The following is a 27,623-nucleotide window of genomic DNA, read 5'->3' on the forward strand; positions in this document are numbered from 1 at the left end:
TACCATGGCTATGGCTCCCATCCCTTTAAAAAAAGTTGCCCCAGGAGTTCCAGTTGCCCCTGGGACAAGAGAGTCAGATCTACAAGGGAACCACCTTTAGCATGGGTTAATCCTGAATAGTAATTTGAGCTCCAGGAAAAGTGACTCTGGAGCCAGTGAGGCATGACCCCTAGGGGCAGACCTCCAGACATGCAAAGAGCTCCCGTACTAGTGTCCCTGTCTTGCTCAGGACTCATCTAGGGGCCCCTTAAGTATGGGTGCTGTGTTCTACCTATCTCCCTTTGTAGTAAATTGTGCAGAGTAAAACGTGTTGAGCTAGATTTTGGTCATGTGCTGTCATTAATCAACACTGTGACCTTGGGCAAATCATTTAGCTTGGCTGGCCTCAATTTCCTGGTTAGTTAATAATGTCCTTTCTGGAACCATGACTGGGGCTGTATATAAAAAACACAGGCATGACTGCTCTGTGTCTTCTAGAACGAGCTCCGCATGACTTGAGTTGTGTATCTGGAAATAACTGACACCTAGCACACAGCCTCCTAGGAGCTCACCACTTCATGCCGTCCCCACACAGTCAAAGTCTTTTAATAAGCCGTGTTCATGGAAAATGATAGTTGCCATCTGGAGGGGTCATCTAGAGGCTACAACTAAACTGATTGGAAGGTATTTCCTCTTCTTACTAATCCCTGTTGTGCTTGTCCTTTGCCAAGGTTTTGTGACTCCCCCACCAGTGACTTGGAAATGCGCAATGGGCGGGGTAGAGGCAAACGCATGCGTCCCAACAGCAACACGCCTGTCAACGAGACGACCGCCACTTCGGACAGCAAAGGGACCAGCAGCAGCAGCAAAACCCGGGCTGGAGCCAACAGCAAAGGCCGTCGGGGCAGCCAGAATTCTTCAGAGCACCGCCCCACTGCTACCAGCGCCTCCGAGGATGTCAAAGCCAGCCCTTCCTCAGCAAATAAGCGCAAAAATAAGCCCCTTTCAGACATGGAACTGAATTCAAGCTCAGAGGACTCCAAAGGGAGCAAGCGTGTCCGTACTAATTCCATGGGCTCAGCCTCTGGGCCCCTTCCTGGGACCAAAGTAGAACCCACTGTTCTGGACAGAAACTGTCCCTCCCCTGTTCTGATTGACTGTCCCCACCCCAACTGCAACAAGAAGTATAAGCACATCAATGGGCTTAAGTACCACCAGGCTCATGCCCACACAGATGACGACAGCAAGCCGGAAGCAGATGGAGACAGCGAGTATGGGGAGGAGCCAGGCCTCCATGCAGACCTCACTGGCTGCAACGGTGCTGCCAGCTCTCAGAAAGGCTCCTTGTCCCCTGCCCGCTCAGCCACCCCCAAAGTCCGGCTCGTGGAGCCCCATAGCCCTTCTCCTTCAAGCAAATTCAGCACAAAAGGTCTCTGTAAGAAAAAGTTGAGCGGGGAAGGGGATACGGACCTTGGGGCTTTATCCAATGACGGCTCTGATGACGGGCCCTCGGTGATGGATGAAACAAGCAATGATGCCTTTGACTCTTTGGAGAGGAAGTGTGTAGACAAAGAAAAATGCAAAAAACCCTCTGGTTTGAAGCCAGAGAAGGTTCCTTCCAAGAGCTTGAAATCAGCCCGGCCCATCGCCCCTGCCCTCCCACCACAGCCCATCTACACCCTGCAGACGGCCACCTTCACGGCCGCCAGCCCAGGCTCCTCAGCAGGCCTGGCCACAACCGTGGTGCATGCCATGCCCAACAGCCCCCAACTCAAGCCCATCCAGCCCAAGCCCACTGTCATGGGAGAACCATTCACAGTGAACCCTGCCTTGACCCCGGCCAAGGACAAGAAAAAGAAAGACAAAAAAAAGAAGGACTCCTCCAAGGACCTTGAAAGTCCTCTGACCCCTGGGAAGGTGTGCCGAGCAGAAGATGGCAAAAGCCCCTTCCGGGAATCCTCTGGAGACGGGATGAAAATGGAGGGCCTCCTAAATGGCTCCTCTGACCCCCACCAGAGCCGCCTGGCCAGCATCAAGGCAGAAGCTGACAAGATCTACAGCTTCACGGACAATGCTCCCAGCCCCTCCATCGGGGGTGGCAGCCGCCTGGAGAGCACGACCCCCACCCAGCCCCTCACACCCTTACACGTGGTAACACAGAATGGAGCTGAAGCCAGCTCTGTCAAAACCAACAGCCCCGCGTACTCAGACATCTCTGACGCAGGGGAGGACGGGGAGGGCAAGGTGGACAGTGTCAAGTCAAAGGACTCTGAGCAGTTGGTTAAGGAAGGGGCCAAGAAAACTCTCTTCCCCCCTCAGCCACAGAGCAAAGAGTCTCCCTATTACCAAGGCTTTGAGAGTTACTACTCTCCAAGCTACGCCCAGTCCAGCCCTGGGGCTTTGAACACCAGCAGCCAGGCCGGAGTGGAGAGCCAGACTTTGAAGGCCAAAAAGGATGAAGAACCCGAGAGCCTAGAGGGCAAGGTGAAGAATGACGTGTGCGAGGAGAAAAAGGCAGAGCTGAGCGCCTCTGGCCAGCAGCCCTCAGTCATCCAGCAGCGGCCCAACATGTACATGCAGTCGCTCTACTACAACCAGTATGCCTACGTGCCCCCCTACGGCTACAGCGACCAGAGCTACCACGCACACCTGCTGAGCACCAACAGCGCCTACCGACAGCAGTACGAAGAGCAGCAGAAACGACAGAGCCTGGAGCAGCCGCCACCACCACCACAGCAGCGGGGGCTGGACAAGAAGGCTGAGCTGGGTCTCAAGGAGCGGGAGGCGTCCCTCAAGGAGGAGTGGAAGCCAAAGCCATCAGTCCCACCGACTCTCACCAAGGCCCCCAGCCTGACAGACCTGGTCAAGTCGGGGCCCACCAAGGCCAAGGAGCCGGGCGCCGACCCTGCCAAGTCAGTCATCATCCCCAAGATGGACGACTCTGCAAAACTCCCCAGCCAGGCCCCCGACAGCCTCAAAGGGAAGCTGAGCGAGGCCAGCCACCTCGGCAAGGAGGCCTCCGAGGCTAAGCCAGGTGTTGACTGTGGCCGACAGGCCGAGGTGGATCCGATACTCTGGTACCGACAGGTAACCGTGGCCCTGGGAGGAAGCAGAGCTGCTCTTGGCTAAGCTTCCTGCCTCCTTCCCAGCCAGGGCTGTGCTTAGGTGGGACTTCCACAGAGCTCAGATGAAGCAAGTGAGGGGCACAAGTTTAGTTATTCTGGATTTTTGTAACCCATTTTAATGTTTGTGGATTTTTTTTTAAGACTTATCCTTTATTTGAAAAAATGGTTAGAGAGCAAGAGAAACAAAGAATCTCCCATCTGCTGGTTCATTACCCAGACGGATGCAAATACCAGGGTGGGGTCAGGCTGAAGCCAGAAGCCAGGAGCTTCTTCCAGGTCTCCCAAGTCAGTGCAGGTGCCTAAACACATGGGCCATTCCCCACTGCCATCCAGGGTATTTTAGCAGCAAGGTGCAGCATCCATGTGGGATGCTGGTGCTGCAGGCAAAGGCCTAGTCCACTACACCACAGTGCCTGCCCTCAGAAAGGATTTTGCTGATAGAGTTAGAACTAAGAACTTGAGAGACTCATGTCGTGCTCTGTTAATGAGACTTAGAATGGCTTTTGTTCTCTGGGGCTGCAGTTACACCTCCCTCTGACTTCGGGGACAGCTTTCTACCCCCTGAGCTTGCTCTACAGTAATGAACTTACCAAGCCTTGGGAAGGGCCAGGCGCCTCGTCCCAGGAGTCACTGCCCCAGCATATTTGTCCTAGCCCATGAACATAACATCCTGGTGGATTTCCCTTCTCTCTCTTGCTGGTCTCCTGTGTGTGGGGGAGGGCCCAAGCACTGGGATTTCCCTTCTCTCTCCCAGCATCCCTTGGAGAGGAGAGCGAAGTTTTGCTTTGCTTAAGACTTATTTGAAGAGATCTTCCACACACAGGTTTATTCCCCATGTAGTCACAACAGCCAAAGCTGAGCCAGGCCAAAGCCAAGAACCTGAAGCCTCTTGCTGGTCTCCTGTGTGTGGGGGAGGGCCCAAGCACTGGGCCATCTTTCGCTGCTTTCCCAGAGCATTAACAGGAAGCTAGGTGGATCAGAAGTGAAGCAGCCGGGACATGAACCAGCACCCATATGGGATGCCAGCATTGGAGGTGACAGCTTTATCTCCTATGCCACAATGCCATGGCAGAACCTTTTTTCCTTCCAAATAAGCTTTTCTTTTTATTTATTTATTAGATATTTATTTATTAAGGGCCAGAGGTAGATTGTAGCCAAAGATCAATAGAGACAAGATCCTTTTCTGCCCCTGGGCAGTACCCACTGTGGTGTTTCTGCTGGGGCTTTGGGCTGGAAATGCATCCCTGGGTTATCTGTGCATCGCTCAGTCCTCACTCTGTGATTGCTGTAGGAGGCAGAGCCCCGGATGTGGACGTATGTCTATCCTGCCAAGTACTCCGACATCAAGTCAGAGGATGAACGGTGGAAGGAGGAGCGGGACCGCAAGTTGAAGGAGGAAAGGAGTCGGAGTAAGGACTCTGTCCCCAAGGAGGATGGGAAGGAAAGCACAAGTAGTGACTGCAAGCTGCCCACGTCTGAGGAGTCCCGCCTTGGGAGCAAGGAGCCCCGGCCAAGTGTCCATGTGCCTGTGTCCTCCCCCCTCACCCAGCACCAGTCCTACATTCCCTACATGCACGGCTACTCCTACAGCCAGTCCTATGACCCCAACCACCCCAGCTACCGGGGCATGCCTGCTGTGATGATGCAGAACTACCCAGGTACAGCACCCCAGGGCCAGCTGCCGTTCTGTTCACTGGGAAGGGAGACAAAGCGCAGAGTTTAAAGCCAGAGGTCTTTGCTCAGCCCTCAAGGGCTTGCGCTGAGGACAGCCCTGTTTGTTCATGTCCATGTGTGGATTGGTCTGCTTGAGCCCATAGCTCCTTCAGTGCCCCCTAGTCTGTGTGTGGGACCACCTCTCTCTCCCTCATTCAAGCTGCTTGTATAATGCATTGTGATTGGTAACTGAAGGTAAAGCGCTGCCCCTCCCAGGCCTTGTGCGTTTTGCACTCTGCTAGGCACTGTGTGCAATACAGCAGAGGCAGGGAAGATCTGCTCCCTTCATGCAAGGAGCTCACAGTGTGTAGCAGGGAAGACGTGGGGAACAGATAAAAGTCAGACCAGTGCAACATCCCGTTCAGCTGCAGGATCAGAAACCAGGCAGAGAGGGGGCACAACATATGAGGCGACGAGGGGAGCCCAGCCAGAGTTTCCTTAGGAGAGAGAGTCGCTCTTCCTGCTGCTACTGCCTTTGGAGGGGGAAGTATGTAAGCTGCTTTGAGGGTGGCGAGACATTTCCTGAACCCATGCCTCGCAGCAGCCTTGATGGTGACATCATTGTAAGGCAGACTCTGAGTAGAGTGACATGGGAAATGGCCTAACCCTCAAGATACCACTTTCTCTGTTGTTACTTGCCCCGTCTGTAGAAAAATCACTGCCCCGTTTGTTGTGGGAGTGCTTGCTGTGTCTCAGACACTGTCCTGGGTGATTTGTGCACTGTCTTCTTTAATTGTCCTCATCACCTTGTAAAATAAATATTGGTACTTTTACTTTGATGATGGAGAAGTGGAAGCTCAAAATGGCCAAAGGTTTCCCAGCTTCTGTGTCTCAGAGGTAATCGTGAGGCCATCTGGCTCCCAATTCTCTGATCTTCCCACATCGTTGTGACCCCTCTCCAAGACAGATCACCTGAGACTGTTTCCAGGTTCCTAGGGGATCTGGGATAGCTGGCTGCAGGAATGGGGAAGTGGGGCGAGTTCCCAACAGCCCTCAGAGAACCTCCCTGCAGCTCTCAGTGACAAAAGCACGAACCACTCCCCTCAGCCCAGTTAGCCTAAGCCAGGAATGCCAACACCCGCCTAACCACGCTCACACAGCCAACTGCCCACCTCACCTGTCCTGTGACCACTTTGTTTCTCCTTCTCCAGGTTCTTATTTGCCTTCCAGCTACTCTTTCTCCCCATACGGCAGCAAGGTTTCAGGTGGCGAAGATGCTGAGAAGGCACGGGCCAGCCCCAGTGTCAGCTGTAAAGCCAGCTCTGAGTCCAAAGCCCTGGACATCCTGCAGCAGCATGCCAGTCACTACAAGAGCAAGTCTCCCACGGTAAGGGAAGCACAGGTATGGGCACGCTGGCTGGTAGGCAGAGCGCAGTAAGAGCAGAGCTGAGGTCTGGGAGAAGGTGGGCAAGTTGACATTCAGAGCACAGTGCAGCTTAGCTGGCCGAGGAGGACCCAACAGGGCGGCGCCTAGATTCATTCATGTTCTTAATGTTAGCATCATAATGCAAGATGCAGGCATCTCGCTGTGGGGTGGGTGTGTCTCACTCACTGCAGTGCTTTTGTGTGTCTGCTTTCCTTTCCAGATAAGTGATAAAACTTCTCAGGAGAGAGATCGGGGAGGCTGTGGGGTGGTTGGGGGCGGTAGCAGCTGTAGCAGCGTCGGGGGAGCAGGCGGGGGTGAACGCAGCGTCGACCGGCCCCGCACTTCTCCTTCCCAGCGCCTGATGTCCACACACCACCACCACCACCACTTGGGGTACTCGCTGCTCCCAGCACAGTACAACCTCCCCTATGCAGCAGGTAAGCCAGTCTGCCTACCTCCTAGCTTTGTCCCCCATGTCCCTCCCTGGCCCCAGGAATATCTCCACCAGCTCTCCCTGCAAAAATTTTAGTTGTTTGAGTGTCTAATGGCCCAGCCCAGTGTCTTAATCTCCTGTGATCAGTCAGTAAACTCTGTTATGTTTATTTCTTCCTTTGGAGCTTCAGGTCTCTAAAAGGCCTTCCTAACATTCGCTTTGATCTTCAGAATAAAGAGCAGGTGTTCCCACAGCCAGAAAAATTAGAACAACAACAAAAAAATCCAGCCTTGTCATCTATCCTCAGCCTCTGTAAATGTCCAAGTCCCAACATTTGTGTCAGCACCCTGCATCTCAGCAGAGGTGGGGATTAAGGAGAAACTCCTACCCATGCCTGGCTCCCAGGGCCCCCTGGGGCAGGGGCTGGGGGGGATGGGTGGCAAGTGCTAAGAGTGGCAAGCTTCTGTGAGTGTGCACTAACACGTTCTCCTGCCCACCCAGGGCTCTCTTCCACAGCCATTGTTGCCAGCCAGCAAGGCTCCGCTCCCTCCCTCTACCCGCCCCCCAGGAGGTGAGAATGGTAAGTAGCTTTTGTTCCTGTGGGGCAACACAGAGCAGAGAGTTGCTCCCTGGGTCACAGCATCCCTGTGAAGTCAGTGAGGGAGAGCAGTGTGGGGTCTGTGATCTGAAAACAGCAACCCTGGCCAAGCCTCTTAAACCGAGAGTCTCCCGGGGCACATCTGTGTCCAGCACTGGCCTCCCCTGCGGTTCCTTTCTCATAGAGCACCACCTTGTGGTTGCTGCGGCAGCAGGCCAAGTGCCTGGCTATCTATGCGTGTCTCTCTTGTAGGACACCCAGTGCCCGGAAAAAATCGGCTTTACGGCCCGGACTGGCTCACCCCAGGAGGTGCTGGAGGTGCCACTTAGACATCAGTTAGATGGCGTGGATCATCCTGTTTGCCGTTTCCACCATGCCTGAAGGGAGACCCCTGGACTCCATGACTCTCTTCCTCGGGAGCTGGCAAGCTGGTACTTAGCGAAAATATTTATTCTCTGGGCCACAACCAAGACTGTCGTGGCCTCCGTGGAGATGATGGCACAGGGAGCAGCCAGGGGAGCACGGCCTCAGCCCAGAGAAAGTCACTGCTCTGTTCCCCTAGCCCCTGGTCTGCTGCCAGGGCAGTGCTCCCTGGCCCCAGCCCAAGGAGGGTCCTGCAAGCACTGGGTAAGGGCTGAAGACAGCACAGCAGCCATACCCCACTCCCCGTCATCACCACCATCCCCAGTTCCTGCAGCTCCCCAGGGGTGTGGGCCCTGGGCATTGGCAGCAAGTGGAGGAATTAGAATCTCAGGAAAGAAATGGGGGGATTGTTTTCCCTATTGTGAAAACAAGGTCTTTGAACCTGGAGAAATCTCCCTCTCACATGAGCACACAGAAGCGCTCAGAGCCTGGCCTGGGAAGGCCAACCGGGGCCCTCGCCCACCCTGGCCTCGGGCTGCCTCTCCCTGTCAGGCAGAGGGCAGGGGCTCCGGCCGCAGCATGGCACTGGAGCGTGGAGGCTGTGAAACGGAACCTGCACCCCCCCCACCCCCCCACCCCCGGTCCTGCTGCTTCTTACCCCAACTCATGGCCCCTTTCTCCTTTCTCTTCATCCCTGGATGCCTCTTCCAGGGAGATACCCACACTGCTCTCACCTCTTCTTTTCTGTTGCTCAGCCCTTAAGACTCAGGCAGGTAAACTAGTCTTTCCTCCCCGCCAGCACGGGGAACCTCAGTCTGCTTGGTCACTGGAGGGCAAGGCCCAGGAGACAGGCCCTGCCTGCCCACAGTGGTCCTTGGTGATGTCCTGTCCATTCCACCCTCTGAGTGTCTTCCTCATTTAGGGCCGCAGATACATATATATACACATATGTAATCCAATTCCTGTCCATAAATACGTTTTATATAGCCCAGTCTGTAACCTCTATATGTGCCGATATAAGCTGTGTTTTAACACACGTGTTTGGTATAAGGGCCACTGGCCCTAGGAGGTTATCTATTCCTTAGGTCTGGGAACGCATCCTCCAAGCACTGCTCGTAGCGTGGTGTGGCATGGCGTGGCATACTGAGCTTGGGGTGGCAAGCAGTTCTCCGCCCTCCAAAACACAGTATCCCAGTCCCAGCTTGTCGCCTGTGTCCTGGAGTCGCTTCCTCCCCAGGATGAGCAGCCCTTGCTCCTCTTGCACGTTAGAGGACTCGGCCCTTTTTTCTCCTCTTGTCTTCCTGACCCTCTGATTAAGACAGACCAAGAATGACCACAGACCCGAGCCCAAGCTGAAGGGTGTTTTCATGAGCAGACAGCCAAAAGTGACGAGGAGCTCGACTCCCCTTCATTCTGGAGAACAGTGTGCTGGGGGACAGTAAGCACAATGCCCAGGAGAGGGTGGCTCCTAAGACCCCTGACCCTACTCATAGAGAAGCCTAGGGACGTTTTTTCCAAGGGGAACCCCTCTTGCCCACAGCCCTTACCCTAGGCTTCCGGGTCCTTGTTCTCGTTTGAGTCATGTTCTGAATCCTCCCAGACAACCCATTGTTTTAGACCTCTCCCCCGACATGCCATCGGCCCCTCTGCCTGCTGCCCCCCGTGGGCAGTGCTGAGCAGTGACTTCCTTTCATCCAAGGAAGTGGCAGGTGTGGACACCTTCACCTCACCTCACCTGAGTCAGCCCCCGCCGAGAGGGTAGCTGAATTCGGTCCAGTGAACCCCAGGCTGCTCCGGGGCGGAGACAAAGGCCCAGCTATGTTGCCGTTTGTTTTTAGATAATGCTGTGTGTTTTGTATTATCTGTGGCACTGGTCTAAGGTGTGCTCTGTACATACTGTAAAGAAAGAAACTGTTGGAGGAAATGGTCTTTCTTGCTGGGCAGGGGTAGTCCCACCTTCCTGCCCTTTCCACTTCATTCTGTAACACAGAGAGGAGGAACTTCTGTATTAGCAAGGGCAGCCTTGGGTTCTGCAGAAGGGACAGCTTTTATCTTTTTTTTCCCCTTTAAAAACCATCTGGCTCTTTGATCCTTATGTCTAAGTCTCGCAATAGGGCAGGCAGAAGCCACAGCGGCAGAGTTGGCACTGCCTTCCAGCCCCTGATCCCTGCCTTTCCCTGGGATCGCAGCACTCCGGGGATCCTAGATGATTTCTGAGATTGGCCATACTCTCCCAGGCTCTCTCTGTGGCACCTTACACCTACCCAGTCACCAGAGTCATGGGGCATTCACCAGGGCTCCCTGCCCCATGAGCCAGCTCTGCACAGATTTGCTGCTAAGGGCCCAGACCACCAGACCCAGCCTCTCTCCAAGCCACACCTGCTGCTCCCCGGGCTCCCCAGGGAGAAGCGGCTAAGGAAAAGTAGCCTCACCCCCAGGTGAGATTGCCAAGGCCCGGATCGGCGCTTTTCCGGATTCATGGCAACTTGGCCCTCACTGAAGGTGCGCCAGTTCCTCTGGTCCCCTTCCCCTGCCTCGCACATGGCAATGTATAGTTATGAAATGTCCCTTCCCCCTTCTCTCCAAACACCTCAAGATTAAAAGACCCACAGAGAAGGGTAAGAGGTGACCCTGTGAAATCCAGTAGTGATTTCTTCAGTCTCTTCTCTCCAGGTTCCAGAGTAAAGGGGAGGGAGGACTTATCTAGGGAGTTAGGAGATAAGGGTGCAGAAGGGCTAGAGAATTCTTACACATGGGCATTGAGGCCACCCTTGTCACTTACTAACCCACATACCCTTTTCACCACCCACATGTCTACTCTGATGCCCCCAAGTTAACTGGGCAGCTAGCTGGCCCCCTAATTCTGGGGCTGTATTGTTTTATTACCAGGGCATCCCAGCAAGCTTTCCAATGACCCCCTGGGTGGGCCCCCTGGGATCAAGCCCCTCCCAGACCCTGTCCCCAGCCCCTCCTGCCCCAGCCCACCCGCTTGCCTTGGTGCTCAGCCCTCCCACTGGGAGCAGGTTGGGGCGAGCTGGAGGCCCGGGCTGGAGGGGCAGTGTTGTTCATAGCTTTTGTTCCATTGGTGTTGCTCTGTTGGATTTCATTTCAGTCTTCCTGATTCTTCCCTTCTGTAAAGTGTACATTACCAAGTTCCTTGTTTTTTTATATATATATATAAATATATATATATACAAACTGTACTCTTTTTGCCTTTGTACATTCAGGCAAGAAGAGAAAATAAATCTTTTTAAGAGACAATCAAAAATCTGTGAGGGCTGCTGGTTATTTCTCCTGAAGTTTGCTGCTGAGCTGCCACCTCCTTCTCCCCAACTCTTCTTCCTCCCAAGCTCCCAGACTTCCCCGGGCTCGCTCCACACACGTCCTCGCTTACCCCCCTGGCTAACAGCGAGGCCCGACTACTGCCCTGTAGCCCTTTCCTGCCCACCAGTTTTCTGGCTTAGTCCAGGAGCTTGACCCTGTGACCTGACCTCTCCTCACCTTTAGATCCCATTCACCAAAGTGGCTTAGGACCCTTGGCAGCTCTGGGACCCATCTCCCAGAGGCCCTGGCTTTGGACACACCTGTGAAACTATGCAGCTGGGAGCTCTCTGCCCAAGAGTTTGCACTATTGAAACCTGCCTGGCAGATGAGGATGAGCAGGAAACAGCCTCCCGAGTGCCCGGGGGGATTGAGCATTTGGAGTTGGTAGGCTACTGGAGTGACCCCATGAAAACAAGGGCTAAGGGTTAATGGGTCAAGAGCATTTGATCAGAATTACCAGAATTTCAAAGGGCAGTACATTCTGAAAAGCCCGACCATTGTTCAGCCTCTCCTTTCCTTGTCTGTGTTTCCCTTTCTCACTACTCCTTTTCTTAATTGGCTTTGGAATTGAAGTATATTTTTAAATTATTTGCTGTATTTATTGAATAAAGTTTTTAATGTCCCTGTTCTTAAATTTTAGATTTAGTTTGCCTTTCACGTACCTCTCCTGTCCAGCTCCACCCCTCTGCCCCATAAAATATTGAGTTGCTTTTTAGTTGGAGTGCAGCCTCTGGGTATTTGGGTATGCCTTCCTGCCGGCCGGCCTTCAACAGAGAAAGGTTTTGGAGAGGGAAGACTGGGGACGCAGCGTCTCATTCAACTCCTGCTCTACTGAAGAGGAACCACCAGCAGATGGCAGCAGAGCCTCAGGCATGTTTCTCATCCACTCAGGGTTTGGGGAGAAAGGATTGAGTTTTGTTTAAGATATATGTATTACTTCAGAGTTAGAGAGGGAAGGGGAGACAGTGAAAGAAATCTTTTTGCCGATTCACTCCCTAGATGACAATTGCCAGTCAATTGGGTCAAGTGGAAATCGGGAGCTTCCCTGGGATGTCCCACACGGATGCAAAAACCCCGGCATTTGAGCCATCCTAAACTACTTTGAAGCCAGTGGCCAGACCGTGCAAGTTCACCTGCGTATCTTTAGCCCACAGGTATCCATGGAGTCAGGGTGTTGCACTCACATCTTTCACCACGGTAAAGACAAACGCCATGAGAAAACACGTGACAGTAGGCCAAAGACCTGGAGACAGATCAAAAGCCAACAGGCAATGTCCGGAAAGCTGTAAGAGGTAGAAAAATATGCCCTTCACTTGGAAAAGGGAAAATACTAGCTAGTGCCAGAGAGAGGTGAGTCTTCAGGCTGATGTCACAGGGACACTGGCTCCAAAAGGAAAAAAAAAAAAAAAAACAGAAGATGGGAGCTCCTGGATGGCCGAACCCTCTAGATGCAACAGGTAAGAATGCTTTCACTGCTGGCTAGTCTCTGGTCCAAAGAAAGCTGTTTGTACACACTGTCTCTCCTGGGGCTCTGGCGATGTATCCCAGACTCCTAGCAACCCCTCTTGGTCTTAGTGTAAAGCAGCCCCAGGGATTGTAACCTGAAAGTTCTTCTGCATTGCCAGGCTCCCGTGTTTTCCTCAGGGCTGAGTGAGGGCCCACATCCTAATAAGCTAGGCTCTGGACTTGAAAAACATTAGTGAGAGGAAGTTGGTCCCAATTTGGGAGTAATAAAGAACAGAACCACCACAACTTTAAATCAGTTTATTGACACAGTTAACACAACACACTGGCCTCCCTGACACCCCCACCCCGGCCCAAACTAGAGCTCTCCCCCTTCCTCTCCCCTTAGAACAAGCTGTTGGGTGAAAACAGTAAAGGGTGGCCCACTTCTGCAAGCCCAGGTCGCAGGCACTACTCACAGCCCAACTGGGGAGGCAGCCGGCATGGCGCTCAGCCAGCCAGAGGCAGTCAGGCCCTAGCAACATGTTCCCCCCCACAATCCCCAGGCCCTGAGTTGCTCCTCTTCCTCTGTTCTGCTCGTCGTGACCCTGGCACAGGAGCAAGAACTTGTGGTGGTGATGTAAGAACTGGAGTTTGGCTAGTGTTTTATAAGTCCCAGACATCTAAAAAAAACCCTGGTTGGGGAGGTGAACTTCAACGCCTCTATTTCAAATGCACTGATAACATGGAACAGATTAAGCCGGCTTAACCAAATGCCAGAATAACACTAAGCTGAAAAGAAGGGGTGGTCAGACCCACTTGCTCCAGGCCAGACAAACTGCACAGAGAAGCCCAGGCAGGTCAGGAAACAGCTCCGGGATACTGCCCAGGGGCAGGGAAAGCCTACACTCAGGAGCCCCTGGGGCAACAAAAAGCAAAGAAAGAAAACAAGTAAGTCTTAAAAACCAAACACCACCATAACAGCAGGAGGGGCACCTGAGGCTGCCAGTCCTGGCCAGCGACCCTCCAGGTCTGGCCCCTGGCACTCCCTCCCCAGCTAGGCAAAGTCCTCCCCTAGGCTAGATAGAGCACACACAGCGCAGTTAAAAAGCTTCTAATGCCAGTTCATAAACATCTTCATTTACTATTGGTGATTACATGTGAATAATATGTTTATACTGTTCTTTATGGGAAACAACTTCAACGCGTCAATCCCGAGGACACAGGCGGCAGCCCTCACCCCGAGCCCCTCAGCGTCCTGCCCAACAGTGGGGAGGCCTCCGCTCTGCCCCAGGGCTGCCTAACTACCCCCTCATCCCCCACTGGTGCTCTTGGGCAAAGCATCCCCACTAGTCCTCTTCGGACAAGTTCTGGTCCAGAGGGTAAACCATGAACATCACATCTGGCCGAGAGGGGACACAGGGATGGCCTGGACGTACAATCTCAAAGCCCAAGAAGCTAAAGGTCTTCAGGAGTGGAGCTGCAGAGGAAAGAAGATAAAAAAGGGTTCCGATGAGAACAGAATGGAACCAGCCCTGATGAAGGCCCCAGGAAGCTGGAGGTGGCCTGTACCATCCCGTGTAGCTGCACCACAGCCCGCCCCATCCTCCCCAGCCCCCAGTGCTCCTCACCTCTGTCTTCACGGCCCTTCCTGAAGCAGATGAAGACATAGTTCACTTTCATCTTCTCTTCAGCAAACTCGAGCAGTGCTAACAATCTGTGGGGAGCACAAACTACTCAGCCATCACCTCCCTGGCCCTACCCCTGGGCCCACTCCCACCCTAACCCCTGGAGGCAAAAAAAAACCCAGGCTGTTCTGGGGCTAACAGCCAGCAGTATCAGATGTTCTGGGGAGACCCCAGGAGTTAGGGGAAGATGGAATCCACTGCTGACAAGGAATCTTAGGTTCTTCGTCTAAAAATAACACTGTCTCCGTTTAACACTCTTACTTGGCATTGTTTTCATTCTAGTACTGGGCAACACTTCACTCTGTAAAATATACTGAGTGTTCCAACACTATCTGAAGTAATACAGCTCAAAGATAGTGCGGAGCATAGAAACTGATCCTCCAAGATCACCTGCCACAGAGAGGGACACCCTGGACCTGCATGCTCCTGAGCTTGGGGCCAGTGCAGAGAACTACACACACACACACACACACAGGGCCACTGCAGAGAACTACACACACACACACACACACACACACACACACACAGGGCCACTGCAGAGAACTACACACACACACACACACACACACACACACACACACACAGGGCTGCCCAAAGGGTCCTGCCTGATCCGTTGGCCATCCCTCTCTCTCTCGGCTTTGGAGCTGCACCACTGCAGGGCCCAACAGAAACCTGGTTTCTGCTGGAAATTGGGCACTACAGGATGATGCAGTGTCAGGATTCTGGTTACTGTGACAGTGTTGTGCTGTGACTCTAACCTATGTGTTCCACACTGCTGGCCGCCTGGGCAGTCTGCTGCTGAGAGCGAGTCCCCTCCAAATCCCCAATCAGCCCAGACCCTCCTCTGCAGCGGCCTCTCCTTCCACGTGTGCTCCTTACCCTTCTTTGCTCCCATCAGCTAATAATCCATCTGGGATCTCGACAAACAGACTCTGGCTGGACAGGACTGCATCCCAGGAAGAGACTTTCACTTCGGTGACCTCATACCGGAAGTGGACGATGTGAGGCTTTCCATCGTTCACAGGGAGGTCCTGGGTCACAGTGAGCTTCTCGTCCTGGAAAGGGAAGCAAGACAGCAGATCAGTCCCCCTGCTGCTTCCAGCCACCACCACCACCCGCTCCCTAACTGAAGTGGCACGAGGCGGCCTCTCGGGCCAATCTCAGGTTAGCAGGATACTAAGCTCTGCTGATGCAGGGGCTGTCCACCCCACCAGCCCCATGCCGAGCCCTGGAGCATTAGCTCCATTTTAAAAACCAGACAGCAAGGCCCCTGCCATAAGCAGCTGGCTCAAGGCTCCACGGGTCAGCTGCAGAGTTGAGGGTCCATCACTAGCCCCCCTGCCCGGCACCGACTCGGAAGCCCATGCTTTTCCCAAAACGCCTTTTTCTTCCCCATGAAGCACAAATGAGAAAATGTGTGTGGCTGGAGTCTCAATAACCCAGGCCTGTCCCTGGTGGAAGGTGGAGCCCACTGCAGTCTCCAGGGCTCCAGTTTTAGCTTGCTGGCTAACCTTCCATCCTAGGCTTAAGGAAACCTGAAACCAACTGTGGGCTCCAACCACATCAGTGAGCAGGTAGCAAGAGGTGTTGCTCCCGTCCTCTGAAGAGCCATTTAGCAGCCTTGATTCAGACTCCCTCCAGGTCCCTCCCCAACACCAGGCCTTGAGCACAGCCCCAGGGGGCCCTGGGTCGCAGGGTCCTCCTTACCTTATATATTAGAGCTGAGAGAGAAGGATCCCTGCCACCCCCTCGCCCACCGGGGATCTTCGACAGTGGGTGAGGGGCATCAGGAGCACCACAGAGGCCCTGGAACAATGTGCCTGCAGCACTGGAGCTGGGGACAGTTACTCAAAGGCAAAATACTACTGCAAGAGAGAAAGAGGGCGAGTGTCAGCAGCAACACTTGAAGATTCTACTTTACACCCAGCCCAATCCCTATCTTCACTCTCCCTAAACAGGTGTTCTAGCAGAACGCTTGTCTCCTCAGCTTTAGCTTCTATTGCCCGTATCAAGGGAACCCACCGACACAGAGGTGTAATGGATCCTGGGGGGCCATGGAAGTCCAGCAGCATGTGACTGACCAGAGAAGTGGCTAGCAGACATCTGGAAAAACACCTGGCGCTGGGTGGGCACACCTTGGGAGGACCCAGGTCCCAGCGTGCCTGCTTGAGTTGTCTCTCTCCCTATTCCATTAAAGCCTCAACAGCCCACGTGGCAGAATCCCCCCATTCACAGCAGGCCCAAGAGGAGCACATGGGGCCTCAGGAAGTCAGGTGGCAGGGTCCTGTGTCCCTGAAGTCCTGTGTTCCTCAGCATTCCTTCCCAGGACTGGCCTCCAGCCCCCATCTCAACAAAGGAATGGGAATGAGGAAGGATTTGCCCAGATGCCTGACTAAGAACTAAAAGCAGGGATTTTGGCCCGGCACAGCAGACTAGTATAGCGAAAGTCCTCCCCTTGCACATGCCAGCATCCCATATGGACACAGGTTCGTATCCTGGTTGCTCCACTTCCCATCCAGCTCCCTGCTGTGGCCTGGGAAAGCAGTAGAGGATGGCCCAAAGTCTTGGGACCCTGCACTTGCATGGGCGACCCAGAAGAAGCTCCTGACTCCTGGCTTTGGATTGGCTCAGCTCCAGCTGTTGTGATCACATGGAGAATGAACCAACAGATGAAAGATCTTTATCTCTCCTTCTCTCTAAATATACTTTTTCAATAAAAAAAAATTTTTTAAAGGGGAAAAAAAAAGAGCAAAGATTTGACTGCCAGAGCAGAGGTGCACAATGGCACAGCATCTGGGTTGGTCCCCAGTGTGCCAATTTTTGCTGGTCCCATCCCAATCTGAGCGTGGGAATTCAGGAAACACTGATGTGGTCAGAATAGGTCTGTGGGGAAGGTGGCGGCGAGGAGAGCTGCCAACAGGAGTTATACAGGCTGTACCCTGGACAACAGACAATAACTGAAGGGGGCAAGAACACAAGTTTGTGCCTTATGCCCTGGGATACCAAACAGGGAATCTGCCACCAGCAGCTTAACTTACACAGCATTTCCAAAGGCCATTCTAACCTGCCCCCACCCCAGTCTCTGCATTTGCTTGTCCCCAGGGAACAAAACCTACTAAAAGTTGAAATGTCTTGGGTCCTGGCTCATTCCTCCATTTTCTTGGAATTCCCCCATACCTAGGAATACCCCTCAAAGGCCCCAAACTATAAAAAAAACCCAGCCTGCTGGAAGACTGGGCCCCTGCCATGTAGTCACTCCATCTACACAGGCAGTCGGTCACCCTCAGTGTATTTTTCTCTTTGATAATAAATCTCACTTGGCTGTGAACTCCTGCCCATCTCTGGTCCTCTCTGTTCTGTGTCTGTTTCCTGGCAGCTGCAGGCCTTACAGACATAGAGGGGATGCAGCAGGGGTGTGCTGGAGTCAGCCGATAACTGCGCATGTCCCTTTCGCATCTCTGTGCCGAGTATTTTATGTTGGTAGCCTAAATCTGCTGAGAAGGATGTGGGTATTTAAACCACAGAAATCAGCAAATAAGGCCTTTTCTCTCCCCCTGAAAACCAACTGTAAAACCATATGAGACAACTACTCTTCACCCTGTCGTCTGCTTTATATAAAATGAAGAGTCAGAAGCTCTTCTAAGTGGACAGCAACAGAACTGAACCTGCCCCTTACATGGACAATGGTGTGATAACCAAAGGGGTAGTCTGCTCAGACCCTCTCACCCAGAAGCCCAAACGCAGCACTGCTCAGCTTCTGGGTTTTCCCTCAAGGATTCAACAGGAAGCATGAGAGTACACTTGGAAGTGTCTTGGGCCCTAGGTTTCCAGGGAAGTGGCCATGGGCCTGGAGCCACATGACATCTAATAACCAAACTCACCTCCTCCAAAGGCCCGCAGGCCTTGTCCACACCTGCTACCAGCAAGGGCAAGACAGAGGACTATGCCACAGACTGCTGTCACAGACAGGAGTTATTTTCTCCCAATAACTGGGCAAGACAGATGAGGACAGATGGAAGGGACGCTGCCTTTCCTACTATGAGAACCGCTTGGGTTCATAAAACAACTACATCACTGAGACCCAGCAGAATTCTAGAATTCTGGTGACAGACACCTACTTCCAAGGGAATTATTCTTCAGATGGTCTTTAGGTGACTGAATTACTCAGCCTCTGCCATGTGTTCCAGCCACCACCTTGCATCTTGGCTAGTTTTCACCAGCAAACAGCAGAAGCACTGGGGTCAAACCACTGGACTGAGCAGGATGAAGTGAGATGCTGGTTTTTGTTTTTTTTTTTTTTTTAAAATATAAGACACAGAATCTCTTTGTCTTCCTAGAAATAACCCATGGAGCATGCTCTGTGTCTAGCACTAATCTATAAACTTGCAGTATTTCTGGCTTCCTGATATCTCTCTTCAAATGCATGCAAAAAGATGCCAGGGTAACAAACCACTTCCCTACTCTCAGACACGAGGATCCTGGTGACACTCTACCCCTGCCTCGTGAGGTCTGCGAAAGGCAGCAAGTGAGCAAGTGGCTGGGGGAGGGAAGGTGCCATGCCAGCGGAGTGTTTCAGGAGCCAGTTCCAGTTCCCTAAGAGAAACAGCTGGGGCTTGCAATAAGCTTAATAGAGAGTAGATCTCAATAATTATCTTCATTCATTATAAACCACCTGTTATTACTTGCTGTGAATGACCAAACTGCCTTTTTCAAAACACCTGTCATTTCTGAAGAACGAAAGGGAGATGGGTATGTGTGTAGTAGTTAAACTAAAGGGCACGGACTTGCCCAGGACTGAATGGCCTCCTCTAATGCCAGTGGTTAATGATCAGATGGTATTGTGGCAAGGTATGCCACCAGCCTCATTAGAAGTAGTGAAATCTACGCGAATGTAAGCCCAGGAGACACTGGTTTCTAAGTACCAGTCATCTCATCACAAGATCCACATCACATTTGGTCTCACACTCAGCACATATCCTGGTCAGTGGGGGTGGATGGGCAGGCATGGTTAATCACCACTATCAAAAGGATGATTTGGGGGGCGAGCTGTCCTGGTAGGCTAAGCCTCCGCCTGTGGGTGCCGCCCTCCCATATCATGTCTGGGCTGCTCCACCTCCAGTCCAGCTCTCTGCTTATGGCCTGGGCAAGTAGAAGATTGTCCAAGTCATTAAGACCCTTCATCCTAATGGGCAACTCAGAGGAAGCTTCTGGCTTCAAATCTGCTCAGCTCCAGCTGTTGCAAACATTTCAAGAATGGACCAGCGGATGCAAGATCTCTCTCCCTCCTCTCCCTAACTCTGCCTAACTCAGCCCCAATCCAGAAACTAAAAAAGCTCAGGCTGATTAAGGAGAATCAAATGTATCACACTGAACCTGAACATCCAGCTGGGCTGGACCTGCTTTGGGAGAAGAAAAAAATTTACCACACTGGAGATCAGGGTGTCAGGAATTCAGCATGCAGAGTGAGTGTGCAGATCCGTTAGCACCTGTCATCTCTCTGCTGTTTCAGGGAGCACCCCCGGATCTGCGAGTGCTCCCAGCACAGCACACGCTGCTGTCCTAGAGACAGGAAGCGGCTGTCTGAACCGCCCCTAGCAGGTTGTCATTCCACACAGTGGCTACGGACAGGGAGTGCATTGACAGGTCTATTCCTGGGAAATTCTGGTGCGAAAAAAAAGAGTTTAAATGTATCTGAAAGGCAAACAGATCAAGAAAGAATTTCCATCTGCTGGTTCATTCCTCCACAAATGGCCCTATGAGCCAGGGCTGGACAGGGCCCAAAGCCTGGAACTTAGAATTTCATTCAGGTCTCCCATGTTGTGCGACGGGGCCCAAGCACCTGGGCCATCTTCTGTTGCTTTTCCAAGGAGCATTAGCAAGGAACTGGACGGCAACAGACAGGATTCAAAACAGCACTCTCATATGACGGAACATCAGATAAACAGTAACCAGTTTAATCCACTGCACCACAATGCCAGCCCTGTAGCAAATGTTTGTCATTCAAATCCTATCTTCAAATGTCTCCTATTTATGGGAAGGGGCCTGGTGCGGTAGCCCAGTGGCTAAATCCTTGCCTTACATGTGACGGGATCACATATGGGAACCGGTTTGTACCATGGCTGCTCTACTTCCCAATCAGCTCCCTGCTTGTGGCCTGGGAAAGCAGTTGAAGCAGCCGAGGACAGCCCAAGGCCTTGGGACCCTGCACCCACATGGGAGACCGGAGGAGAGGCTCCTGGCTTCGGATTGGCTCAGCCTCAGTGAGGCCACTTGGGAAATGAACCAGCAAATAGAAGATGTTTCTGTCTCTTCTCCACTTTGTATATCTGCCTTTCCAAAAAAAATAAGTCTTTAAAAAATAAAATAAATAAGAGAATGGAAAAGACAGGTATTGTGGTACAATAGCTAAAATGCCCATTATGGGAGTACCCAGTTTAAACTCTGCCTGTTCCACTTAATCCAGCTGCCTTCCAGTGCACACAAGCGGGGCAGCAGCTCACAGCTCAAGTGACAGACCCTGCCGCACACCTGGGGCGTGAACCAGAAGATGGAAGATCTCACTATTGCTTTGCCTTTCAAATAAATAAAACTTTAAAAGAATTAACCATAAATTTCTTAATAAAAAGAAGTTCTATTGTAGGATCACTTTCAGCTGACTTTGTTAGTTTTTAAGTTTTTTGTTCTTTTGCTTAAAGCAGGGCGCAGCCTACTAGAGTAGGGATTTAATATAAAAGCACGTCCGTGCCCAACTTCCATTTAACTACATCTAACAAAATAGCTGACTTCCAATTCGCTTTGATAGACTTTTGATCATGTTTCCCTTAAATCAGCGCCTCCTCGGCTCATTCAAGCCCACACCCTTTCTCTCTGGTTTCCAACACCTGCCAGGAAGGGTCAGACGGCCTTGGTATCACCTGTCTTTTTGGTATCAAATACAAAGATACGAAAACCACATTCCCAGTATTCTGTATTCATCTGCCTGTTTCAACCTCTTCTGCCCTATCCATGCCTCGGGCCCGACTCCACACAACACCTGGGTGTCCCTCTCCCTGCCCTCGCACGGAGAACGGCGTCAGTCATGACTAATGCCTGCGCACAGGGGGACCACCTGGGGGCCACCATCACACAAAGTGAAAAGAAAAAGGAAGAGAGGTGGGAGGTGGTGGCCACCTCCAGTCTAGTGTGGCTGTAGAGGCTAATTTTCAGTGCCAAGTCCCCTTCCATCTGAGAAAGGCGCCCTGGCACATGCCAGGCCTAAGTCATTTTTGTCACTGGCGCTATTTTGTGTTTCAAAGGGAGTCTAATTGCTAAGCACCATTATAGGAAAAAATGACATCACCATTCTGAATCACAGACTGAAAGCGAAACTGATTTTTGGTTGATTCTCCCAAGATACACACTTTCAATGGTAGCTAAAAGACCTGTGTCCCTGAGGCACAGAGTGTGCCCACGGCTGCCACGGCGCGTGTGCTGTCAAAGCCACAGCCACTGAACGCGCCCAGTGGTGGCTTGACATCTTACTTTTGAAATAACTCAATCTGGCTTATAAAGTAAGCTCACCATACAGTTCCACCTCTTTTCCCAAGATAGAATTACATCACTGTTTATGCCCGTTAAAGACCTCAGACATGTTCTGAAGGCTCATCTTCCACAGAGCAGTTTGTGTTCCGGCTGCTGCCCAACAGGAAACAACCTGTTTCGCTCACCTCCAGGAAGGAATGCCGCTCACCTAGGCCCTTTCTGCTCTGCGGCAGTCAGATCTGCTGCACAGCCCTGCAAATCGGGGCGCCGGCTGCAATGGACACTCCATAGTCACAAAGTGGTACATTACTCATTTAAATTTTTTAGAAATGTACATTTGTAACATTCCTCTCTACCTCACTCCTCAACCCTTTTCTTGCATTTCTCAGCAGTTCTGAGGTTAAATTTGAATTTTTTTTGGCAGGATTAGAAATTTCTATTAGTCCACACTGCTTGCTGAGGCATGTCTCCATTTTGGGGTAATTCCTGACTATAGTAGGAATCTCTCTCTGTCTCCATCTCAAGAAAACCAGCTCTCCCCACCTCGTGCTCCACAAGCCATAGTGCCAATCATTACCAAAACCTCCAGGACAGACAGAAATGCCACCTCCCAGGAAACCATTTGGTGGAGGGCTCCGCTGTGCACCTGGACCCTAACCACATCCCCAAGTCACAAAACACACCCACCTGTAGGGCCCAACGCTTCTCCTCAAAGTCCATCAGCATCCTGTTCAATTACACTGTGGCCATGGACCAGAGCTAGCTCTTCTCTAAATCCCGTACTGTCACAAGGTGAACCCAAGGCTGTCCTCCCCACCCCCACAAATCCAGGTAGAAAAAGGCTATGGAATTTGAATTCCATGGATGAAAATCTCATTAAGAAAAAAAAGAAAGACCTAGCTAGTGTGTTTGTAGTGGTGTCTTCCTCTCCCTGGCCACACCAGCAGGGAGTTTGACAGTTCAGTTCAGTTGATTAGAGCCCCAATAACTAAAAGGGAAGAGCCTTGTTTGCAAAACACACTGTTTTCAAACTTTGGGCTGAGTATGGCTTCCAGGAAACCCAGCCTCCGCCTCCCAAGTTTCTCACTGCAGCCGGGGAAGCTGCAAGTCCCATCCCCCACCCAATGGGAGCACAGCTCCCCGCTTGGCGGCGGATACTAAACACCAAGAACACTGAGAAGAACATCCGGCTCTTATCAGAATCCCTAGTCAGGGCTCCACTGGGATTCCTTTCAGAAAGTTAGGAGCAGGCTGCCCCTGGAAGGCTGGGAAACACGCTGTGGAAACAGACACCCTGCACACACCACCCCACCCCCTGGCTAAAGTGAGGAGCCTAATCCAGGGCCTCCTGCCGGCTCCTGCCTGGGGCCCTGGCAGCCCGGCTGGCTCCTCCGGCCACCTGACTTTGACACAGCCAAGCCCCTCAAATTACCAGGGCACTAAGCAAGAGGGCCCTGGAGACCAGCAAGCCTGTTTTGCCACCTTAGGAAGCTGGCAGGAAATCTGCATACTAACCCAACCCGCATGCAGCCAGAACTAGAGCTCAACCTCACCATCAGTGTAGACCTTTACAATGTTGTTTCCAACACTGGGCCTGCAAAGAGTCCATCACGCACCTACTCTGGACCTGCTTGGCCCAGAGGGCTCTGGGAAGGACCGCAACCCCGTTCTCCAAGCCCCCATTGCAGACAGTCACCCCACAGAATACCCTCCCACCTTGAGTGGATTTTGCTCTGGCCTTCTCAGCTTTCCTCCACCCCTGCCCTATATCCTCAACACTCCCAGTCTCCTGCCCCATGAGGGGCACCTTCAGCATCCCTGCCCATCCAAGCACACACCCACCTCCACCTCCTCAGCGCCAGAGGGACCCAATCAGCAAAGACAGTGTATAAAAGTGGGCAGGCAAGGGTGGGTGGAAATGAAGAACTACAGAAAAGGGAAACTTAAGGGCAGAATGAAACCGAAGGAAAAAGTCGATGGACCAGAATGGACACTAGCCCTGAAAATGGGTAAACTTGCTTTCTGTGTGTTGGCAAGAAATGGAAGCAGAGGGACAACACAGGAATCTGAGAATTGAAAGAAAAAAAAAAATGGCTAATGGCCAAGAACAGAGTGAACTACAGGCAGAGTCCAGCAAGTTGGATGACTTGCACGTGGTACCTAAGAGCAAAGGGTTAAGATACCCATGCTGGAGATGAGGCCCTTGTCAGCACAGAACTGTCTTCACCAGAGGAAAAGGAGGGGACAGACTGGGGCCTGTGGACCAGAGAGCCCAGGGTGTCAGTCCTGGCTGCAGAGCCAAGTTACCCCGGGAGCTTCGAGAAGAAATGCTCACGTTTCCACCTGGCTCGCTCTATCTGCAAAGGGGCTGCCCAGGTTCAAATGGGTGTGCAGCCAGAGCGAGGAAACACAGGTGGGGGGGAGGAGTTGGAAAAAAAGCTGAGAAGCCAGCAGCGATGTGGAAGGGTGTGCAATTAAACCAGCGGGAAACACAAAGTTAAAGCCCAGTACAGTGAGAAAGGAGCACTGGCCAAGAAGCTGGAAGAAAGGCCGAGTGGCTTAGAGAAACTCGAGGCTGTTTTTTGGATAAAGCACAACACAATCTAAGATTTACAGCAAACGGATCTGCAGGCAAATCAGAGGACCCAAGTGAAGTGCAAGGGCCGCGTGGAGGGACAGCATTCTCTGGGAGGGGGGACCTCAAGATCTTCAGCTCAGAACTGGGAGGGGGCAGATGCCAGTCTGGGGGGGACGAAGGAATGAAGCCAAGCAAATGAGAACTACTGTGATGTCTGAGACGTGAGAGAGTGGAGACCAGGAGAGGATGGGACAATTCACCAAGAGTGTCTGGGGGCGCCCTGAGGGGTGTGTGTGATACAGTTGGGCAGGAAGGACCACACACGGGGCCATGAAGCCTGCCTGGAGCAGGCCGGGAGAGCGGGGCTGCCTCGCTCTCCCCAGTGCCTCGCTCTCCCCAGGAGAGCTGCCAGGGTTCGGGAGAGGAAACCAGCAAAGGCCCAAACCAGAGGGCCTGATGTGCAAAGGCAGGACAGCCCCCGGGCCTTCGCTGGGGAGGGGGATGCGGACTTCACCTGAAGACCCCAAGGTGGGGAGGGGGTGTCAGTCAAGATGAGAAGGGGAGGGGAAAGATGAGTTCCAGATCTGAGGAAGTTTTGGAGGTGGGGGGACATGTGGAGGAGGACAAGAATCAAGTCCAAAGTTTGAGAAAGAAATAAAGAAATGACGGAATGACGTCGGGAGCCAGGGAAAATGGGAGAGGGGTGCCGGCGGGGGAAGGACGAGGCGAGGGCCTGGCCTGGCTGGAAAGAGCATTAGGGCCCAGGAGAGTGGGGGAGGGGAGAGCTGGGGGATGCAGGCTGCGGGGGGAGGGGGCAGCCAGCCTGGGGAGCGCTGCTCAGGAGGGGATGCACGGCCAGGGAGATGAAGAAAGATCTGGGAAAAATAAGAATTTGGGGGATCTGGACGCGGGAGGAAGCCCAATTTGGGGAAATGAGCGAGCCTCCGTTCGGCGGGGTTGAAGCTGGGGGGGGGGGGGACCGAATGGAAGGTCGAGTTCGGTCTTGGGTGGGAGGGGGCTTTAGGGGACAGGGAAGGCCAAGAAGGGGGGGAATGGGCCCTGCTGGAGGGAGGGGGGTAAAGGACGGAAGGAGGCCCGGTGGCGGGGTTGACGTTCGGACTGAGCTGGCTCAAGTGGGGAAAGGGGACCCGTGCCGCGGGCGGGACGGGCCCCCCAGGATGGCGGCCAGGGCCGGCTGGACGTCGGGGGAGGCCCGCTGTAGCCACAGGGGGTGGAGGGTGGGGGCGGGGAGCCAGGGCCGGGCCGTTACCTGTCCTGGGTGTTTATCATCCTCGGCGGCTCTGCTCAGGGTGGGAGGAGGCGGCGCAGGGAGTGGGTAGGTGGATGAGTGGGTGGGTGTGGGTCGCGCGCGCGGGGCCGATCTCTGCAGGCTAAGTCCCTGTCAGGCCGCGGGCCGAGCGCCCTCCTCCTGCCTCAGCGAGTGCCTGCCTCCAACTGACCCTCCCCGGCCGCCGCAGCCGCCGCAACCGCCCCGCCCCCGAGGGCCTCATCTGCATAGCCCCACCCAAGAGCCGCGCGGTGTCCTGGGAAACTGGGGCCCACAACAAAGGGCCAAGCCCCGCCCCGCGTCCGCGCAGGCGCACCGGGAGGAGGCCGGCGGGGTCGGGTGGGGGCGGGGGTGTGGGGATGAAGGGCAGCCTTTGTGGGGCGGCCGTGCTAGAGGCCGTGCTCACGTCGGTGCTGGCCATAGCGAGGCTCAAAACAGGCGTTATGTTTCATGGAGAGTTTTCTGAGGATTGACTATAGCCTAGTGCTCGTCCCCGAGCAGGGCTACGCCGTTTGTGGCTTCTTGGAGGAGTGTCTGATGGAACAAGACTAAATCGGAAATCTGAGAGGACCCCACGCCTCTCAGCCCTATCCCGAATCCAGGCCCACAGATCTCGGTTACCTCGGCCAGGTCTCTGCGTCTCGCAGACATATCCCAGGCCAGTGGTCACCCCAAGGCTCGCGGCTCAGGTGGCTATCTGTGTGGGTGTCACCTCATCGACTTCTTCACAGTCCCGGTGGAGGGTGCTGCCACCCCTCACGCAAGGGTCCGATTTCCCAATCCTTTCCATTTGCTACCTCTGCTGGCCCCTAGTACAGATGAGTGCTAAAAATTCACGGTGCCGAGCGCCCCGACCTCTCAGGTCCCGCACTTGGATCCTACAACCTCCATTCCCTGTGTAGTCACTCCAGGCTGCCGTGGGGAGAGAGCACATTATCCCGGATCGGCAATCCACCGCCCCCTCAAGCCACATCCACTCGTTTACTTCACAAGAGTTAACTGAGCAAAGACCCACTATGTGCTTGGGGCACGTGTGAGCATTCAGTCCCGTCAGAGGGAGCCACACACAGAGAAACTGTCACAATAGGAAGTGAGTGGCAGTTCTGTCGGAGGCCCCAGCGAAGGCCCCAGGGAAGCAGGGCAGCTCCAGAGGGCCAGTCACTGCGGCCTCTCATTCCGGACCTTCTCAGGACACTGCTTCAGGGAGGGTCAGAGCTGCCAAATAAAAGCTTTTGCAGAATAATAATCATCATAATAATTTCCCCCTAGCTTGGGAGGGACCATCGACATTGACACAGCACCAGCGGCCCACATCCCAGCTCAGCGTTGGGTTTGCTGTGTCCTGCGGCTCAGCTTCTAATCCATCTCCCTGCTAACACATCCTGGGAGGCAGCAGTGATGGCTCACGAACTTGACTGCCCACTCCTCCTTCCCCAGCGGGGAGACCCACACTGAGTTCCAGCCTCCTGATTTCCAGCCTTAACCCCAACTGTTGCTGGGGAATTAATGGCAAGATTTCTCCCAGGGCGATGTGGAGGTGAGAAGGATGCATGCCTATGTTTATGTGTATCTTTCTCTGCCTTTCAAATCAATTTAAAAAAAAAAAAAAAACTTTTAAAAGATTCTCCAGCTTCTCTTCTACCCTTAACTATTCCTGGCTCCTCTTTCAAGTTCAAAGCCAGGAGTAGGGCCCGGCACAGTGGCCTAGCGGCTAAAGTCCTCACCTTGAACTCGCCGGGATCCTATATGGACGCCGGTTCTAATCCCGGCGGCTCCGCTTCCCATCCAGCTCCCTGCTTGTGGCCTGGGATGGGAGACCTGGAAGAAGCTCCAGGCTCCTGACTTCAGATCGGCACAACTCTGACTGTTGCAGTCACTTGGGGAGTGAATCATCGGATGGATGATCTTCCTTTCTGTCTCTTCTTCTCTCTGTATGTCTAACTTTGCAATAAAAGTAAATCTTCTTAAAAAAAAAAAAAAAAGCCAGGAGCATTCTACAACACAACAGGACAAAGCCAGCCCTGACCGAACCCATCTTGGAGCCCCAGAAAACAAGGGCAATCCTCCAAGACAGCTGCGATAGCTCTCTTTCCATCAATTAGCAATGCTGAGAACTTTCTAAGTCACAGCAACCACTTGTTGGGCATTGTACTAAAGCAACAGTTTTCACGCAGCCCCAACCTATATTTCAGATGAAGAACACT

At 53.1% G+C, this 27,623-nt stretch overlaps 2 protein-coding genes across 2 annotated transcripts in view; one reads left to right on the forward strand and one right to left on the reverse strand.

Annotated features, from left to right (window-relative positions):
- The window catches only part of ZNF609 (zinc finger protein 609), a 204,990-nt gene extending 193,467 nt beyond the window's left edge, over positions 1–11,523 (forward strand). Inside the window, exons 5-10 of the mRNA XM_040969705.1 lie at positions 711–3,066; positions 4,396–4,762; positions 5,969–6,144; positions 6,404–6,620; positions 7,118–7,196; positions 7,467–11,523. Of these exons, the coding sequence (XP_040825639.1) occupies positions 711–3,066; positions 4,396–4,762; positions 5,969–6,144; positions 6,404–6,620; positions 7,118–7,191 (3,190 nt within the window). The 3' untranslated portion in view covers positions 7,192–7,196; positions 7,467–11,523. The remainder of the gene's footprint in view (positions 1–710; positions 3,067–4,395; positions 4,763–5,968; positions 6,145–6,403; positions 6,621–7,117; positions 7,197–7,466) is intronic.
- A 1,894-nt stretch (positions 11,524–13,417) lies between these two features.
- Positions 13,418–25,588, reverse strand: OAZ2 (ornithine decarboxylase antizyme 2). Its single transcript, XM_040969706.1, is given in 6 exon segments — positions 13,418–13,824; positions 13,976–14,061; positions 14,912–15,087; positions 15,740–15,820; positions 15,822–15,897; positions 25,402–25,588. Coding segments are annotated over 6 exon segments (570 nt in total). The 5' UTR covers positions 25,422–25,588; the 3' UTR covers positions 13,418–13,693.
- Positions 25,589–27,623: the final 2,035 nt, after the last annotated feature.

Source organism: Ochotona curzoniae, unplaced genomic scaffold (assembly GCF_017591425.1).
Source record: "Ochotona curzoniae isolate NIBS_2020 unplaced genomic scaffold, NIBS_Ocur_1.0 scaffold_4701, whole genome shotgun sequence".
Taxonomy (NCBI): domain Eukaryota; kingdom Metazoa; phylum Chordata; class Mammalia; order Lagomorpha; family Ochotonidae; genus Ochotona; species Ochotona curzoniae.